At 33.3% G+C, this 18,626-nt stretch overlaps 1 protein-coding gene, 1 long non-coding RNA gene and 1 gene segment (V, D, J or C); all 3 read left to right on the top strand.

Moving 5' to 3' along the window:
- The first annotated feature begins 909 nt into the window (after positions 1 to 909).
- Positions 910 to 18,626, top strand: part of LOC109075787 (immunoglobulin kappa light chain) — a 29,540-nt gene continuing 11,823 nt past the window's right edge. Inside the window, 2 exon segments of the mRNA XM_042718463.1 lie at positions 910 to 976; positions 1,060 to 1,383. Coding sequence (XP_042574397.1) covers positions 931 to 976; positions 1,060 to 1,383 — 370 coding nt within the window. The 5' untranslated portion in view covers positions 910 to 930.
- On the top strand, positions 2,206 to 3,402 carry LOC109090154. The segment is given in 2 exon segments: positions 2,206 to 2,456; positions 2,847 to 3,402. Coding segments are annotated over 2 exon segments (498 nt in total).
- Positions 11,163 to 11,781, top strand: LOC122136211. The gene is made up of 2 exons (XR_006154024.1): positions 11,163 to 11,399; positions 11,491 to 11,781. It is a non-coding gene; the product is annotated as an uncharacterized LOC122136211 (long non-coding RNA).

Below are 18,626 nucleotides of genomic sequence, written 5' to 3'. Positions count from 1 at the left end.
ACATTTATAGTAAGGTCTTTAGTTATTTAATATGAACAATACTTTTACAGCATGTATTAATCTTAGTTAATGTTAATTTCATTTACATTTTTTATAAATTTGTAAACTATTATTTTATTACTTTGAAGTAACATGAACATCAATGAATAACTGTATTTTTATAATTTAACATAAAAAAGATGAATAAATGCAAAATATATATGCTCACTGTTAGTTCATATTAGTTCATGCATTAACTAATGTTAACAGTTGAGACCCTAATGTAAAGTTTTAGCAAAATCTGGTATCAAAATAAATGTAACTGTCCACACATTGTGATATTTTGAGAATTTTAGTAATCCTAATTCAAATATCCTGTCCAAAAAATACACCACAGATCAGTAATTAGACAAAATGTCTGATTGTTAGACTAAAAAAATAAATAAAAATAATCAATTATATTTTCAAAAAACATTTTACAAAATAACATTGCTATAAGAGACACTTTAAAATGAAGACAGAACAAATTTGGACACTTTCTGTATGTTCGAAATTATTGGATCATGTCTATCGTTACTATACTATAGTAGTCTACAAAACATCTGGCCCTTCAGTTTTATTTTTCAATTATTTTTTCAGTTCTCTTCTTTAACGAAACGGTCTTACTATAAAATTTAATTCATTAATATCATCATAATCATAAATAAATCTCTCTGATAAATTTGTCATATCTTACAGATGGGGATAGTGTGACAAACTGAAAAAAAAATGATTTTGCTATCCTTCAAAGTAATTCCATTTAATACAAAAGGCTCCTGCTGAATTTGATTAACATGATTTCTAAGGTAACTCCATTTCAGGAAATGACATCAGCACAAGTTCATACAAAAGCAGTGTGAAAACCTCAAAGACAGCATTACACAATAATTATAAACATTTATCACCAGATGAATGATGTTTTTATACATTCATATTGTCCTTCTTTTGGAGATTCCAGGTAAGTGACATTTTTAATAAAAAGAAAATGTAAAAAAATTACCTTTTAAAAATGTATTGAAGTTTGCTTTTGTTTAATCAAAGCAGCAGTTCTGGGAGTGACTGTGAATCAAGGTCCAAAGGTTTTGGTTAAGGAAGAGGGCAAAACTGTGTATCTGCCCTGCAAAGCGACTGGTCTGGGCTCTTCAGACTATATCCATTGGTACCAAATGAAAGATGGTGAAGCCCCATCGAGGCTACTCTATATCAGTCAAAGAGGTGATGTCACTCGTGATACCAATAACCCTCAAGCAAATGATTTCACAGTGGACAAAACAAAGCTTTATGATCTAAAACTGAGTGACATTCAAAAGAGTCATGCTGCCGTTTACTTCTGTGCCTACTGGATCTACATAAGCGGCAGCCACAGTGAGAAGATTTACTCACAGCCTATACATGAACTATACTGGCAAATGTTGAATAAAAACATATACTTGCACTGTGATTTTCTGTTTAAGTTCTCAATTTGACTTGAGCTGTATGCACAGGCTAGTGGATGATCTTATTTTGATATGTTTAATTACAATTGCCATAGTGTTAATGGACACATTATACATGTTTCTATGAGGTTTTTGTACACACTATATTTATATTTGTGATTTTGGAACATTGCAAGAGTATCTAATTTGTAACATGTCTCAACATTTTTTAAAAGACGAAACATGTCATTGTTATTTGTTTAGAGATTATGGGTATTTAAGGGTTTGTAATGTTCAGTTTGATAAAGCACTTGCTTGAAATATCACTTGTCAGGGTTATTATAGTTACCTACAAACTGAAATATTTATATATTTTTGTTCCTTAAAATACTCAAAAAAAAAAAAAAAAAAAAAAAAAACACTACAATAAAATTACATTAAAAACACACTTACTTTATTTCAGCCAAGGCAACATTTGTCATTTTCAATTAGTTTAATTTAGTTTAAAAATGAATAAAAGCATATAAAGACAAACAAAAAACTAATAAAACTGACAGAATAACAGCAAAATTGATACTAATATAGCACTGGTCCTTGTGTGGTGAAAATAAGTTCTGGTACAGCAGTATGCAGACTTTAAGCATTTGTTTATCAAATAATTTGAAAAGCAAGGCACAAAACTTCTTATTCAAAACTTCTTCACATTTGAATCCATACATTTTATCACAGAAAAAAGAAGAAGGGTGCTATTGATGAAGAGGCAGCTTCATAACCCAAAGCTTAGCCTAACTGTTGTTTTTAATTGCACGTGTTAAATGAATGTCGATTCCGATCACCCATCATTTATACAGATTGTTTTAGTTTGTTTCTTGTGGTAGTGATGACGACGAGATATATGCAAAGAGGAAACCACAAGGCCATCATCAGATGCACTTCATAATTCTTCAGACTCCTGGACGACATCAGATGTAGACATGGCACTGTCTGGAATGATAACATTTGGGTTGTGTGTAGTCTTAATTGGTGAGATTTTAGTATTCTCTTATAATTATTAACATTTCTAAATCACAATTAGGCATACTCACTATCATTCAGGGTTTTTTATATTAAAAAAGCATTTCCACTTATTTCGTGGTTTTTTCTGTTTTTCTCATGAGGCTCGTTTCGCACAAGCGACTTCTCAGCTATTTTGAAAACATTTTAAACAAAACTGTTTTTGTTGTACAGGCCTACTTGTGCTAATAGGCTTCGCAGTCCTACCGTCTTATCAGTGTGTAATGTTCGATACGGATTCTAACAGAAAAGGCTCGCGCAGCAACTGCGGTTCTTGAGCTTTTATTTTGTGGGTTCTTGTGTTTAATGTAGGCTAATATAAGTGTTTTATTTTAATGGTTTGGTTTCTTATGGTTTTAGATTGTTTAAATGGACAAATTACGCACCCTGATCCTGTGGTATTTAAGGCAAGTGGTAGAGCAGCTCGAGTCCAATGCAAAGTGGATTCATCGACACTTCGGTCCAGCGTTATCCACTGGTACAGAGCTCCACCGAAGGGAGCTCTCCAACGTTTAATGTATTTCGAAGCTGGTTCGCCAAAGGCCACAAAAGACCCCGATACCCCCCGTAGATTTTCTGGATCGGTGAGCGGCGATGTAGTGGCACTGACTATCTCAAAGCTGGAGCCCAGTGATGAGGGATCGTATTACTGCGCGCTCTGGAGTGGAGACAACACAGTGCTAACTATGAGAGGAAATCATTACAAAAACCTGCTTTCATCATCAAAGCGCTTTTATTTTGAACAGCAGCAAGGAGGAGACATTAGACATATTTTTACTGTGATGTTGCTCTTTCTTGTCAAGATTTAATTAAAGAATAAGGTTAAATGTTCCAAAAGTGTATTGTCTCAGAAGAAAGAACCACAAAGTTCCACAATGTTTGCTAGATAGGCTACTGTACCATATTGACTGTTAACAATAATAAAGCTGTATCTTCTGCTAATTAAAATGTGATTTTGTTTCAACACAAGTTATTACTTGTTATGTTATGTCTTAATTCTAATTTTTCTAAAATGTATTTTATGAATAGGTTTCATTTTACGTCACAGTTTCGGATCTCAATCTTAATTTTCCAACATTTTCATCTTAATCATTTTACATTTACATTTAAAATAACATTTGTTTTAATCTTAATCATAATAACTATGTTGACAATTATTTCTTATGTTAACATTTTTTAATAATTCAGGGCATTCAAATTACAGCTGTCCCACAGCTGTGGCTAACTGCTTCCACAATCAACATTTTTGCCCATAATAAAGTTCTATTGAACATTTATGGACATGGTTACAAAAAAGACAAAGGTGAAGAAGAAAATATGAGACATGATGTGTGAAGAAAAAAGCACTTAAACACTTGATGGGACAGAATATTTTTATTCCAGTCCGGGAGTTTTATTAAGTCTCCAAAAAGTGTGAAAATGTTGTTTGATTGTGTGTATTTATGATAAATAAAAAGCTAGCTATCCACTTAGCAAGACAAATAGGTCAGCCATTGTATTTTATTTGAAAAAAGAAGAAAGTTTTTTTTTGTAAATTTCCTACCGTAAATATATCAAAACTTAATTTTTGATTTGTAATATGCATTGCTAAGAACTTAATTCGGCCAACTTTAAAGGCAATTTTCTCAGTATTTAGATTTTTTTTTAGATTTGCACCCTCAGATTCCAGATATTCAAATAGTTGTATCTCAGGCAAATATTGTCCTATCCTAACAAACCATACACCAATGGAAAGCTTATTTATTCATATTTCTTTTGAGAAATTGACCCTTATGACTGGTTTTGTAGTCCTGGGTCACATATAGATGAAATATGTTAGAGGCCTTTCCTTAATGTTCTTCCAATCCAATTTTGGATATTTTTAGAAACACTAAATGATTGTCTGAGCCAATAAAACAAATGACAAAACACATACTGCAAATATTATAAGGTAGGTCCCTCGAAATTAAGCCATTGAAATATGCCTTATATATATACTGTTTTGGGAGTGACTTTGGAACAAGATCAACAGATTTTGGTCAAAGCAGTGGGGAAAACTTCATATCTCCCCAAATTGACCAGTTTGCAACCTTGCTCTTATACTGTATATCAGTGCAGTCGGCAGCTTTAGTCATGATACCAACAATCCCCAAGCAAATGACTTCACCGTGGACAGAACACAGCTTTATAACCTAAAACTGAGCAGCGCAAAACCGATATTTGTGACATTTGAAGAGTTTGTTTAACATGCAGATCTCCAACAGAGGATGGTGCTACTGAACCGCGAAAGAGGATTTTCAGGTTTAAGATGAAAAGCATATATATTTAAGATGAGATATCATACATATCAGTCAGGTGTGGTGTGTTTCACATTTAGAAAAAGATCACTGACATTAATCAGAGCTCCATCTCAGGAAATGACATCATCAAACTTATGTGTGTAACTGAACAATTTTTTGCAGTGTAAATAAGTTTACATGAAATTTTATCATCTTGCATAACCAAATGAATGACGCTCATTAACTTGTGCACTGCTGTTCTCATAACGGAGGTTTAAAGGGGGTTAAATAGATTAAAATAGGTTAATACCTTAATAATCATAAATCAGATCTTAATAATCCCAATATAGTGGCCCCAAAAAGTAATCGGACACTTGAAATTCTCCTTATTTTATGGAAAACATTTTATAAAATAACTTATAGCTATTAGAAAAACCTAAGCTAAATTTAAAAAAGGATACTCGCTGTAAATTAAACATTAAATCATATTCATGATTAATACTAGCCTGTACAAAAAAATCTGGCCCGCCAGTTTTATGGATATATTTCATGTTTTGTTTGTTTGTTTTTTTCCAGCTGTTTTATTTTCCCCATACATTCATATCAACCTCACTATAAAAGATTAATTAAAATAACCTTAAGCTTTGATCTAATTCACATAAATTTAGAGAAAAAGGTGCATCTCTTATATTGCTATACTTCAAAGTAATTTGAAATGCAACTCATGTAACATTTCTTAAAAAATGATTTCCAAGATAACTCCTCATTTCAGGAAATGACATCAGCACCCTATTTTTGAAGTTCATACAAAAGCAGTGAGAAAACCTGAAAGACAGCATTACACCCAAGTATAAACTTTTTTTTTTTTTTTTTTACAGATGAATGATGTTTTTATACATATATATTGTCCTCCTCTTAGAGATTCCAGGTAAGTGACATTTATAATAATAAGGTGATAAATTAAAACTGATTTAAATGTATTGCTGTTTATTTTTGTTTAATCAAAGCAGCAGTTCTGGGTTTTGATCAAGGTCAAAAGGCTTTTCTTAAGGCAGAGGGGAAAACCTGTGTATCTGCCCTGCAAAGTGACTGGTCAGAGCTATATCCATTGGTACCAAATGAAAGATGGTGAAGCCCCATCGAGGCTACTCTATATCAGTCAAAGAGGTGATGTCACTCGTGATACCAATAACCCTCAGGCGAATGATTTCACAGTGGACAAAACAAAGCTTTATGATCTAAAACTGACTGACATTCAAAAGTCATGCTGCTGTTTACTTCTGCGCCTACTGGGACTCAAGCAGCCATGTGAAGATTTACTCACATCTTGTACATGAACTAGGCCTAATGAATAAAAGATTTATTGTACACACTGTTATTTGTGATTTTGGAATGTCAGATGTATCCCATATTTGTTATGTGCATCTCGACAGATGTGAAGACATACATGAAATATTTGTCATTTATGTTGGGATTATGGTTTTGTAATTTCTTCAAATTTGATGAAGAGCTTGCTTGAAATATCAGTTGTCCTTGTGTGGTGAAAATACATTGTGGTAACAGCAGTGTGCTGACTTTCACTTAAGTTCTATATCAAATATTATGAAAGTTAAGCTCTGCATAAGTTCCACATGCCACAAACATATGATCTATTATAATGTGAACGTGCCTTCACGAATATAAAACGAATATAGCTAAATAGATTTTACAATTTAGGCATATATTACAAAATAAAGTACACAAAAAATAGTACTTTACTATATACTTCTACGTAATTATATCATAGTGCTGCTATTACTGAATGTTTTTCATCAGACATCATCATCAACATTATTTGAATCGATTGCGCCGCCTGAGGAAGACCCGTTTGCGTTGATATCTGCTCTGGAAAAGGTTTTAATCAGGGTTAAATTGCACTTTAAAATTACACGTGTGAAATGAGTGTTGATTCCCATCACCCATCATTTATATAGATTGTTTTAGCTTGTGTAAAAAACGACGAGATATGCGCAAAGAGGAAACCACAAGACCATTATCATTAGCTTCTGATTGGCTGATGCACATGATTCATAATTCTTCAGACTCCTGGACGACATCAGATGTAGATATGTCACTGTCTGGAATGATAACATTGGGGTTGATAGTAGTCTTAATAGGTGAGATTTTAGTATTCTGTTATAATTATTAACATTTCTCTATCACAATTATTCACTATTATTCAGAGATTTTTTTACTTTAAAAAGGCATTTCCACTTATTTCGTGGTACTGTATGTTCAGTTTTTCTCTTGAGGTTCGTCTTGTGAGCTACCTTGAAAACATTTTAAACCAAACAGTTTTTTTTTGTTGTTGCATAGATCTACTTGTGCTAAACGTAAATATAGTTTACAAGTCCTACCGTTTAAAAGAAAACACAACTGCTTTATTCAGGACGGAGCAACTGCTGTTCGTGAGCTTTTGGGCTCTAGAGTTGAATGTAATGCCAAAATGTAAGCGCTTCATTGTATGTATAGACACTCAACGAATTTTAATGGTTTCTCTTATGGGTTTAGACTGTCTAAATGGACAAATTACTTATCTTGAACCTGTGATGATTAAGACAAGGAGTAAAGCTGCTCTAATCAAATGCCAAGTGAGTTCAGCGACGTTTACGTCCAACGCTCTCCACTGGTACAAACTCAAGGATCAAGTTTTCCAGAGATTAATGTATTTCGAAGCTGGATCGAAAGCATTCAAAAAAGACCCCGATGCCCCCCGTAAAATAACTGGATCGGTGAACGATTCGGAGAAGGATAAAGTGACACTGACTCTCACAATCTCAAAACTGGAGCCCAGTGATGAGGGATCATATTACTGCGCGCTCTGGAGTGGAGACAACACAGTGCTAACTATAAGAGGAAATCATTACAAAAACCTGCTTTTATCAACAAAGCGCTTTTATATTGGACAACAACAGCAAGGAGGAGACTTTAGACATGATTTAATTGTGACGTTGCTTTTGGTTATAAATATTTTATTAAGAAATTATGTTTAATGTTCCAAAAGCGTCTCAGAAGAAAGAACTCTAAACACTGTTGACAAAAGGCTAAAACTGTCTCTTTGGCTATTAAAAGTTTTTTCACTTTTTTTGTTATATGCAGGTCACATTAATTAGCCTATTTAAAAAAGTTATACAATATCTTAACTTTTCTAAAATGCATTAAATGGATAGATTTTGTTTTCATTTTACTTGTCACAGTTCCAGATCTCAATCTTAATTTTTGAAATTTATGGGGACAAGAATTACATTTCCATTTAACATTTGTTACAAAACTGTTAATCTTAATCAGAAACTATGACGATTTTTTTTTTTTTTTTTTAATGTACATTCAAATTACAGTTGTGGCATCACTTCCTCCATAATAAAATTTTTTGCCCATATTTTATGGAAAAATTTATGGACATGGTTTCAAAAAAAAAAAAAAATCACCTCAGAATGTTATCAAACCAATACTGGTAAAATATTTAGTGCGAAATTACAGAATATTCCAGGATATTAATTGCATTACTTTCAAAGTAATTTCAGAGTGGGACTTCTCGTGTATCTAACTGCACTCTCAGAAATTTCTTGTAAATAAACAGCATACTGTGTTTCTACAGTGCATACTATGAAGGCACCCAGCATGCAATGCACCATCAATAGACCATGCTGTAGAGCTTTTTTTTTTAGTTCTTGTTGGTTTTATTTGTGCATTTGAACTTGTTTTTGGTTCAGTTTTAACAATTTGCGTTGTTTATTTATTTTTGTAATGTTGGTTTATGTTGTAAATGTTGTTTTTGTTGTGTTTAGTATATGTCGAGTATTGACGTCACATCTTTCAAAGACTTATCTCAGCAGTTGCTTCACTATTGTGAAAGATCCATCCACAAACAGTTATGAATATAAAATAAGTTACTGATTAATATTCATACTTAAATAATGCTGTAATAAAATCATCATGTCCATGTTAAGAACAGTCTGACAAACTTAAAGTCAGGCAATTAGCGTATTTTATATTCTATGTCATCATTTTGACAAATATTTTCATTTGTTACACTTCTGACATGACTAGATAAGAAATTTGAACACAAATATACAAGGGCCCAGATCCCAAACAAATAGTAATCACTAATCACCATTATGCTGATTTCAAAACAATTACAGCAAACAACTACATTTCTAACAGTCGCACAGTTAAAGAAAACTTTACAATGTGAATTCACAGTAAAATGAGCAGTAAATTATGTTAGCATGATGTTAGCATCATTCTGCCATTCATTCACAGTAATTTGTAAGAAAATGAGCCAGCATGTATTGATTTCCCAGTAAATTACTGACTACAATAATTTATTGTAAGATAATACTCTTTAATCCTGTAAATTCCTGGCAATTTTTTACAGTGTACAAATGTAATGGAAATTATATTGCGGTAAAAATGATAATGATTTTTAGAAAACGTCATAGGGAACAACTATGTTGGAGGCCTTTCCTTTAATTATTTTTTTATTCAACAGTAAATGATAGTTTAAGCCTAAATACCTTGCATCACTTAAAACTTTTGAGAAAACATTCTACACTGCTAATATTAAAGGTATTACAGCATTTTAAGGTACAGGATATGTTTTGAAAAATACTGTGTAAAAAGAGTGTGAAAACAGATGATGGAACAAATCAGTTACTCAATTAGTTTAGATCGATAAAAGGGCCTTAATTTTAAAATGTGATGATCAAAACAGTGGAATAGGAAAGACATATTATGCGCTGAAACCTACATCTCAGGAAATGACATCAGCAAACTGTATTTGAATATCTTACAAGGCTCAACTGTGTACAACAGTAAAACAGAGCATTACTCCAAACATCTTTCTTAGCTAGTTGAATGATGTTTGCATACATGTATATTGTCCTCCTCTCAGAGATTTCAGGTAGGTACCATTTGAAATTAAGCCTTTTAATTTTTCCTTTAATAAATACAAAAAAAAAAAAAAAAACTGTTTTGTTTAATCATAGCAGCTGTTTTTGGAGTGACTTTGGAACAAGGTCAACAGATTTTGGTCAAAGCAGTGGGCAAAACTTCATATCTGCCCTGCAAAGTAACCGGTTTGCAATCTTGGAATTGTATCCATTGGTACCAAAAGAGAGAAGGAGAAGCCCCATCAAGACTCTTGTATATCAGTGCAGTCGGCACTTTTATTCATGACACCAACAATCCCCAAGCAAATGACTTCACCGTGGACAGAACACAGCTTTATAACCTAAAACTGAGCAACACAAAACCGATTCATGCTGCCACTTACTTCCCTACCTACACTCAATCAAACAACCAAAACAATAACACACACACACAAAATTAACACAAACATAATGATACATAGAACATTCATTAGATTTTACTCTTCTAAATATAAATGTGACATCTATTATAGAGCTGATTTTTCATGTGTATAAACCCAATTTCCACCTCCAGTATTATACGTCCAACACGCATACTGAAGAGCAATGCCACAGGGATGCTTTATTTTTTTCTGCAGTACCTTTTAAATGATCTCCATTATTTGTGATATTTGAACAGTTGCTTGTTTGACATGCAGATCTCCAACGATGGATGGTGCTATTGAGCTGCAAAAGAGGATTTTTTTTTCTTCAGTATTAAGGCTCTATCCAAGTTAAATTAAAAATTTAATTAGTTCTAATAAGTTGCCATTTTACTAAATTTAATTAAAGAGAATCCCGATGATACATATCAGTCAGGTGTAGAAATGTATCAGTTTTTTTAAATAATTCATTCTAATTGCTGAACAAATCAAACCACATATTAAAAGAGCATTGACATTTATCAGAGCTCCACCTCAGGAAATGACATCAGGGTACTGAAAAATTTTCTGCAGTGGTTTTTGCAAAATATTGTTAAGAAGTGTACAGGAAACTTTATGAATAATATATCGTCTTACATTTCTGAATGAACAATGTTGATAAACTTGTGCACTGTTTTTCTCATAATGATCCATGGTAAGTAAACTTTAAGGTGGTTAAATAGGTAAAATAAAATAGGTTAATACATTAATAAAGCATCGTAGAAAATCCAATATAGTGGCACTAAAAAGCAATTGGACACCTGAAATTCTCACATTTTACAGAAAACATTTTTATAAATAACTTTGTTATAGAAAAACAAAACTAAACTAAAAAAGGATACATGCTGGATGTTAAACATTACTATCATGGTTAATACTGGCCAAAATACAAAACATCTCCTATCAGTTTTTTAATCTCACTAAAAGCTTTCATTAATTAAAATAAACTTAAGCATTGATATCATTCACATAATCATATTCAAAGAAAAAGGTGCATCTTTCTAATAATAGACACATATCTTATATATGGGGATAATAAAAGAAACTCCCTATTTTATATTGCTATACTTTATAAAGTAATTTGAAATTCAATTAGTTTAAAAGGCTCATGCAAAATTGTTTCTAAGGTAACTCCATTTCAGGAAATGACATCAGCATCCCATTTTTGCAGTTCATACAAAAGCAGTGTGAAACCTGATAGAAAGCATTACACCAAGCAGAAAAAAATCACTAGATAAATGATGTTTTTATACATTTATATTGTTCTTCTCTTAGAGATGCAAGGTAAGTGACATTTTTTATGTGTTCAAAAACTAAAAAAATTATATTAATGTATTGAATTTACAATGTAACGAGTTTTGTTTAATCAAAGCAGCAGTTCTGGGTTTTGATCAAGGTCAAAAGACTTTTCTTAAGGCAGAGGGGAAAACTGTGTATCTGCCCTGCAAAGTGACTGGTCAGAGCTATATCCATTGGTACCAAATGAAAGATGGTGAAGCCCCATCGAGGCTACTCTATATCAGTCAAAGAGGTGATGTCACTCGTGATACCAATAACCCTCAAGCAAATGATTTCACAGTGGACAAAACAAAGCTTTATGATCTAAAACTGACTGACATTCAAAAGAGTCATGCTGCTTTTTACTTCTGCGCCTACTGGGACTCAAGCAGCCACAGTGAGAAGATTTACTCACAGCCTATACATGAACTAATGGCTGTACTAAACTGTACTAAAATTGTCATTTTAATACATACAACTTAGGCTGTGTATGCACAGGATGGCTGGATGATGGCATTTGAACAAATGCATGAATATAAATACTGGTCTATTTGATCAAATGCATGAATAAAGAATCATACAAATATATTTTACAATTTATATTACAAAATAAAGCACTCCTTAACTCTTGATTTTATCTCTGTGACTAATTCAGCAGTAGCACTTTTTAAATACACAGCTACACTGTGAAACACACAATATATTCCAAATTATTATATCATAGTATTATTGAATGTTTTTGAACAATATTTTACTCAAAAGTTCTTCACCTGTTTACCATTATTTGAATGCATGGCGCCGCTATGTTTGCATCTGCTCAGAAGGTTTTAAGCAGGGATAATTTGAGCTTTAAAATTACACGTATTAAATGAGTGTTTATTCCCATCACCCATCATTTATACAGCTTGTTTAAGTTTGTTTGAAAAACCTTCTTGTGATACTGATGACGACGAGATATTCGCAAAGAGGAAACCACAAGACCATTATCATTAGCTTCTGATTGGCTGATGCACTTCATAATTCTTCAGATTCCTGGACGACATCAGATGTAGACATGGCACTGTCTGGAATGATAACATTGGGGTTGATAGTAGTCTTAATAGGTGAGATTTCTGTTATAATTATTAATATTTTTCAGTTAACAATTATTCAGTGATTTTCGATTTTTTTTTTTTAATGGTTAACTAAATTAGTTTTTTTTTCTTTTGAGGTTCGTCTTCCACAACTGTCGTATCCAGATCTTGCAAACATTTGAAACAAAACACATTTTGTTAGCCTGCTCTTGATACGTAATTACAGTAGGCCTACTAACGTTATCGATGTAACGTTCGCTACGCGTTGTAACCATTTGTAACAGAAAACGCTCCAGCTGTGCAGCTACTGTTTCTAGAGCCGCCAGACTGCCGTTTGTGAGCTTCTGTTTAATGCTAACTCTTAGTTAATGAAAAATTCGAAAAGCCATTGTACATATAAGGCTATATAGCCTATGCCTGATTATTGTGTGTACACAATTAGCGCATTTTAATGGTTTCTCTTATAGGTTTAGATTGTTCAAATGGACAACCTACGCCTCAACCAGCTGTGGTGTTTAAGGCAAAGGGTAGAACTGCTCGAATCCAATTCAAAGTGGGTTCATCGACAGTTCAGTCCACCGTTTTCCACTTGTACAGACTCAAAGATCAAGCTTTCCAAAGAATAATGTATTTCGACGCTGGAGCGAAAACAGGCAAAAATGATCCTGGTGTCCCCAGTAAATATTCTGGATCGGTGAACGCTGATGTAGTGACACTGACTATCTCAGCACTGGAGTTAAGCGATGCTGGCACGTATTACTGCGCGTCCTGGAGTGGAGACAACACAGTGTTAACTGTGAAAGGAAATCATGGCAAAAACCTGCTTTCATCATCAAAGCTGTTGCTGGATCAACAGCAGCAGCAGGGGAGACATTTGACATCTTTTAATTGTGATGTTGATTTTTGTGCTCAATATTTAAATAAAACATTTTTAAAAAGCCTACTAAATGTTTCTAGAGTTTGAGAACTCTAATAAACACAATATTTACTTAATTCATTTAACAAGACAGCTGTTTTAACAAGGTCAGCTATAGCTATTTTTTTCCAGTTTGAAGGTTTTGGGGACATATCCTAAGCAGCTGTTTTGGGAGTGACTTTTTCTTGAAGAACTTGCAAATAATTTGCTATATTTATGATATTTGAATGGTTGCTTAACATGCAGATCTCTAACAGTGGATGGTGCTATTGTACTAAATTACTTCTAAGTTGCATTTTACTAACTGACTTATAATAAATTGAAGAGAATCCAGATGAGATATCAAAATCAGTCAAGTGTGATAGAAAAGTATCGTTTTTTAAAAAAATACTTCATCCAAAGTGCTTTGCAAATTGCATCACTTGGAAAGCACATTGACATTTATTAGAGCTCCACCTCAGGAAATGACATCAGCAAGGTGTAACTGAAAACTTTCTGTAATGATTTTTTTGAAAAATATTGTTAAGAAGTGTACAGGAAACTTTATGAACCATATATCATCTCACATAACCAAAAGAACGATGCTCATAAACTTGTGTACTGTTGTTCTCATAATGATCCATGGTAAATAAACTTTAAAGGTGGTTGAATAGATTAAAATAAGTTAATATGTTAATAAAACTTTATGTCATCATAGGTGGGGAAAGTTTGAGCTTAAAACAACCTCAAAAGGTCTTAAGGTAACACTTTGTCTATTAAATGTGAGGTAGCAGGCTTGGGCTCTGCTAATTTTGTCCACTGGTACCATAAAAAAGACGTGGAAACATTTAAAAGACTGCTGTATAAGCTATTCTTGGATTGCTACAAATGAAGCAAAAGACATTGTCTTTTGAATTTCATATGGTATTAAACTCAAAGAAACAAAAGAGGTACACGCAGGGATGTATAACAGCGTGAGCTGGGATGGCAGCCACAGAGAGAGAACACTTTAACATCTTTTACATAAACCATGAGAGACGGTTACTCCACAATAGGAACAATGCCAAAATCCAACTATTATAAACCACATTTATTGCAGTATTGAATGTCTGACAGATACTCTCTGAGAAGAACCACAAAATAGTGTGGTTTGGGGTAACAAATGTGATTGCAGGTAACAAAACCAAAACTGTAGTGGAAACATGCAGGCCTTGTCAGTTCCCTTCAAAACGCAAAAGGGAATTCATGAACAGCAAATAAATAAATAAAACGGGTGCAAAAGTTTCTCCAAGCTGAGGAGTGTTAAATGGTCTTATGGATTATGCAACACTTCTGAGACTTAAAAAGTGTATCTAGACCACCAATAGCCAGAAATGTTTGGTTATGTCTTTAATGTCACTTTGTGTATCACAAATGTATCACAAAGACCTCTAACAATCGAAATAGCTACTTGTTTCTTTAGGTGCTGAGGCAGTCTAAACAACATCTGAAATCACGCTCATTGCAGACTAACAGGCTGATTCAAACGTGGTGTAAATGATTAAATCCATAACTGAAATGCATAAATCCTTGATCGAAAAGAATAAACTTAAGGTAAATGTATAGGTTAAGATCATGTCACATCTATAACTCAATTAGCATGAGGGTAGGAAACGTAATAGCATTGCAACTTCCTGTTTGTTGCTCACTGAAATTAAATCCACCTTCATTACAGAGAAAACACAGAAGAAGACTCTTTCTGCCACCATGAATGCTATGAATGCTTCTCTGATGCTTTTGTTATTCCTGTTTATTCAGTTCATATGCAAAGGTGAGTATTTTACTGTATAGCCTTATAACTGGTTTTGTATTATAAAACTAGTGTTTTAAATAACCATTATTATGCATCTAACCTAATAGTCTATAGGCTCTATGAAAAGGAAATCTGATTTGTGACTTGTTATTTGCAGTGGACGGAGCCGTGGCACTGCAACAGAAAATCTCACTGACCAAAGCAGTGGAAAAGTTAGCCATTATATACTGTCAACTACACATAAGCTGCTGGGACTACATCCACTGGTATTAGCACAAAGTTTGAGAAACCTTAAAGAGAATTCTGTATGCTGACATTAATGATGGATCCGCCAAAAATGAATTCATAAAATCAGAAAAAAAAGCGTCAAACCATTTTGCTTTGAAAATCACCAAACTGAAAAAGGAGCATTCAGCGATGTATTACTGTGCATGCTGGGTCTCAGGCAGCACAGTGAGTCTAAAAACTGAAGCCCCGCACAAAAAAATACAATCCTTCCTCCAAAGATAAAAACTCATGATAAAATAAACAGAGCAATTCCAAGAAGGTCCTCGCAACTTCAGCGCTCAGGCCCTAATTATGACATTCTAAAACATTTGCTGCTAAAATTTTTGTTTGCAAGTTTTGCTTTTTTTTTTTTTTTCACTACATAGATTTACATAACAATCAGTAATGCATATAGCCCCTGGAAGCTTAACCAGAGTCTTTTTAAAGCTTTCACAGAATTATTTTTCCCCCCACTTATTATTTAGTCACATTTTAATATCATATTTTTGATATATTCTGCAATGACTCTTCTACTTCTTACATGTTATAATATCTGTTAGAATAAACTATATTATATGAGACATATCGCTGTAATTCTGAAATAAGCGGCTATCTATGGGTCATTGACAAATAAGGATATCTGAGATGATGAAAGGGAAAATACTTTTAAAATGCATTTCTAAACACAAGAAATGTAATCTTTGTATTTATGTTGCATTTAAACATTTTCAAGTTAAAATCTAAAAAGTTTTCCTAGGCTTGCTCCACTTGAGCAGTACCAACTGTGCCTTTTGTCAAAAAAAACAAATTGTCAAAATGTAATATTTAAAAATTGAATAGAACCAAAAAAGAGAAAGACTCAAACATAGTGTGGACCTGTATCACATTAATCCTCAATACAAACTCAGAATAAACATGAGGACAGGAAACTCAATAGCAAAGCAACTTCCTGTTTGCTGCTCATAGAAAATAATTCCACTGCCTTACCTTCAAGTCAGAAGATTACTTGTCTTATGTCTGCCATTATGAGTCTTCAGCCACAATTATACTTTTTGCTGTTTATTCTCCTGATATGTAAAGGTAAGTGTTTTGATGTGTGGCCATTTCATCTTCATATCATCAACCTGTTACCTTAAATGCTTTTTACCCAGAAAATGTTAGTTTATATACTTTTATAATTACTTTACCTTGCACAAATATATGTATATAAGGTATAGTGGATGGAGCCGTGGAGCTGCAACAGAAAATCTCACTGACCAAAGCAGTGGAAAAAGTTAGCCATTATAGACTGTCAATTACAAGTAAGCTGCTGGAACTACATCCACTGGTATCAGCAGAAAGATGGAGAAACACTCAAGAGAATTCTGTATGCTGACATTAATGATGGATCCACAAAAGGAAATGATGCTGGTGATGAGTTCAAATCAGAAAAGAAAGGGTCAAACCATTTTGCTCTAAAAATCAACAAGCTGAAAAAAGAGCATTCAGCGATGTATTACTGTCCATGCTGGGTCTCAGGCAGCACAGTGAGTCTAAAAAAACTGAAGCCCCGCACAAAAAAATACAATCCTTCCTCCAAAGATAAAAACTCATGATAAAATAAACAGAGCAATTCCAAGAAGGTCCTCGCAACTTCAGCGCTCAGGCCCTAATTATGACATTCTAAAACATTTGCTGCTAAATATTTTTTTTGCAAGTTTTGCTTTTTTTTTTTTTTTCACTACATAGATTTACATAACAATCAGTAATGCATATAGCCCTGGAAGATTAACCAGAGTCTTTTTAAAGCTTTCACAGAATTATTTTTCCCCCCACTTATTATTTTAGTCACATTTTAATATCATATTTTTGATATATTCTGCAATGACTCTTCTACTTCTTACATGTTATAATATCTGTTAGAATAAACTATATTATATGAGATATATCGCTGTAATTCTGAAATAAGCGGTTATCTATGGGTCATTGACAAATAAGGATATCTGAGATGATGAAAGGGAAAATACTTTTAAAATGCATTTCTAAACACAAGAAATGTAATCTTTGTATTTATGTTGCATTTAAACAATTTTTCAAGTTAAAATCTAAAAAGTTTTCCTAGGCTTGCTCCACTTGAGCAGTACCAACTGTGCCTTTTTGTCATAAAAAATTGTCAAAATGTAATATTTAAAAATTGAATAGAACCAAAAAAAGAGAAAGACTCAAACATAGTGTGGACCTGTATCACATTAATCCTCAATACAAACTCAGAATAACATGAGGACAGGAAACTCAATAGCAAAGCAACTTCCTGTTTGCTGCTCATAGAAAATAATTCCACTGCCTTACCCTTCAAGTCAGAAGATTACTTGTCTTATGTCTGCCATTATGAGTCTTCAGCCACAATTATACTTTTTGCTGTTTATTCTCTCTGATATGTAAAGGTAAGTGTTTTGATGTGTGGCCATTTCATCTTCATATCATCAACCTGTTACCTTAAATGCTTTTTACCCAGAAAATGTTAGTTTATATACTTTTATAATTACTTTACCTTGCACAAATATATGTATAAGGTATAGTGGATGGAGCCGTGGAGCTGCAACAGAAAATCTCACTGACCAAAGCAGTGGAAAAGTTAGCCATTATAGACTGTCAATTACAAGTAAGCTGCTGGAACTACATCCACTGGTATCAGCAGAAAGATGGAGAAACACTCAAGAGAATTCTGTATGCTGACATTAATGATGGATCCACAAAAGGGAATGATGCTGGTGATGAGTTCAAATCAGAAAAGAAAGGGTCAAACCATTTTGCTCTAAAAATCAACAAGCTGAAAAAAGAGCATTCAGCGATGTATTACTGTGCATGCTGGGTCTCAGGCAGCACAGTGAGTCTAAAAACTGAAGCCCCGCACAAAAAAATACAATCCTTCCTCCAAAGATAAAAAACTCATGATAAAATAAACAGAGCAATTCCAAGAAGGTCCTCGCAACTTCAGCGCTCAGGCCCTAATTATGACATTCTAAAACATTTGCTGCTAAATATTTTTTTTGCAAGTTTTGCTTTTTTTTTTTTTTCACTACATAGATTTACATAACAATCAGTAATGCATATAGCCTGGAAGATTAACCAGAGTCTTTTTAAAGCTTTCACAGAATTATTTTCCCCCCACTTATTATTTAGTCACATTTTAATATCATATTTTTGATATATTCTGCAATGACTCT

The sequence above is a fragment of the Cyprinus carpio genome, chromosome B2 (assembly GCF_018340385.1).
Source record: "Cyprinus carpio isolate SPL01 chromosome B2, ASM1834038v1, whole genome shotgun sequence".
Lineage (NCBI taxonomy): Eukaryota > Metazoa > Chordata > Actinopteri > Cypriniformes > Cyprinidae > Cyprinus > Cyprinus carpio.
The sequence above is the reverse complement of the archived record's forward strand: the minus strand, read 5'-3'. Positions and strand labels throughout refer to the sequence as shown.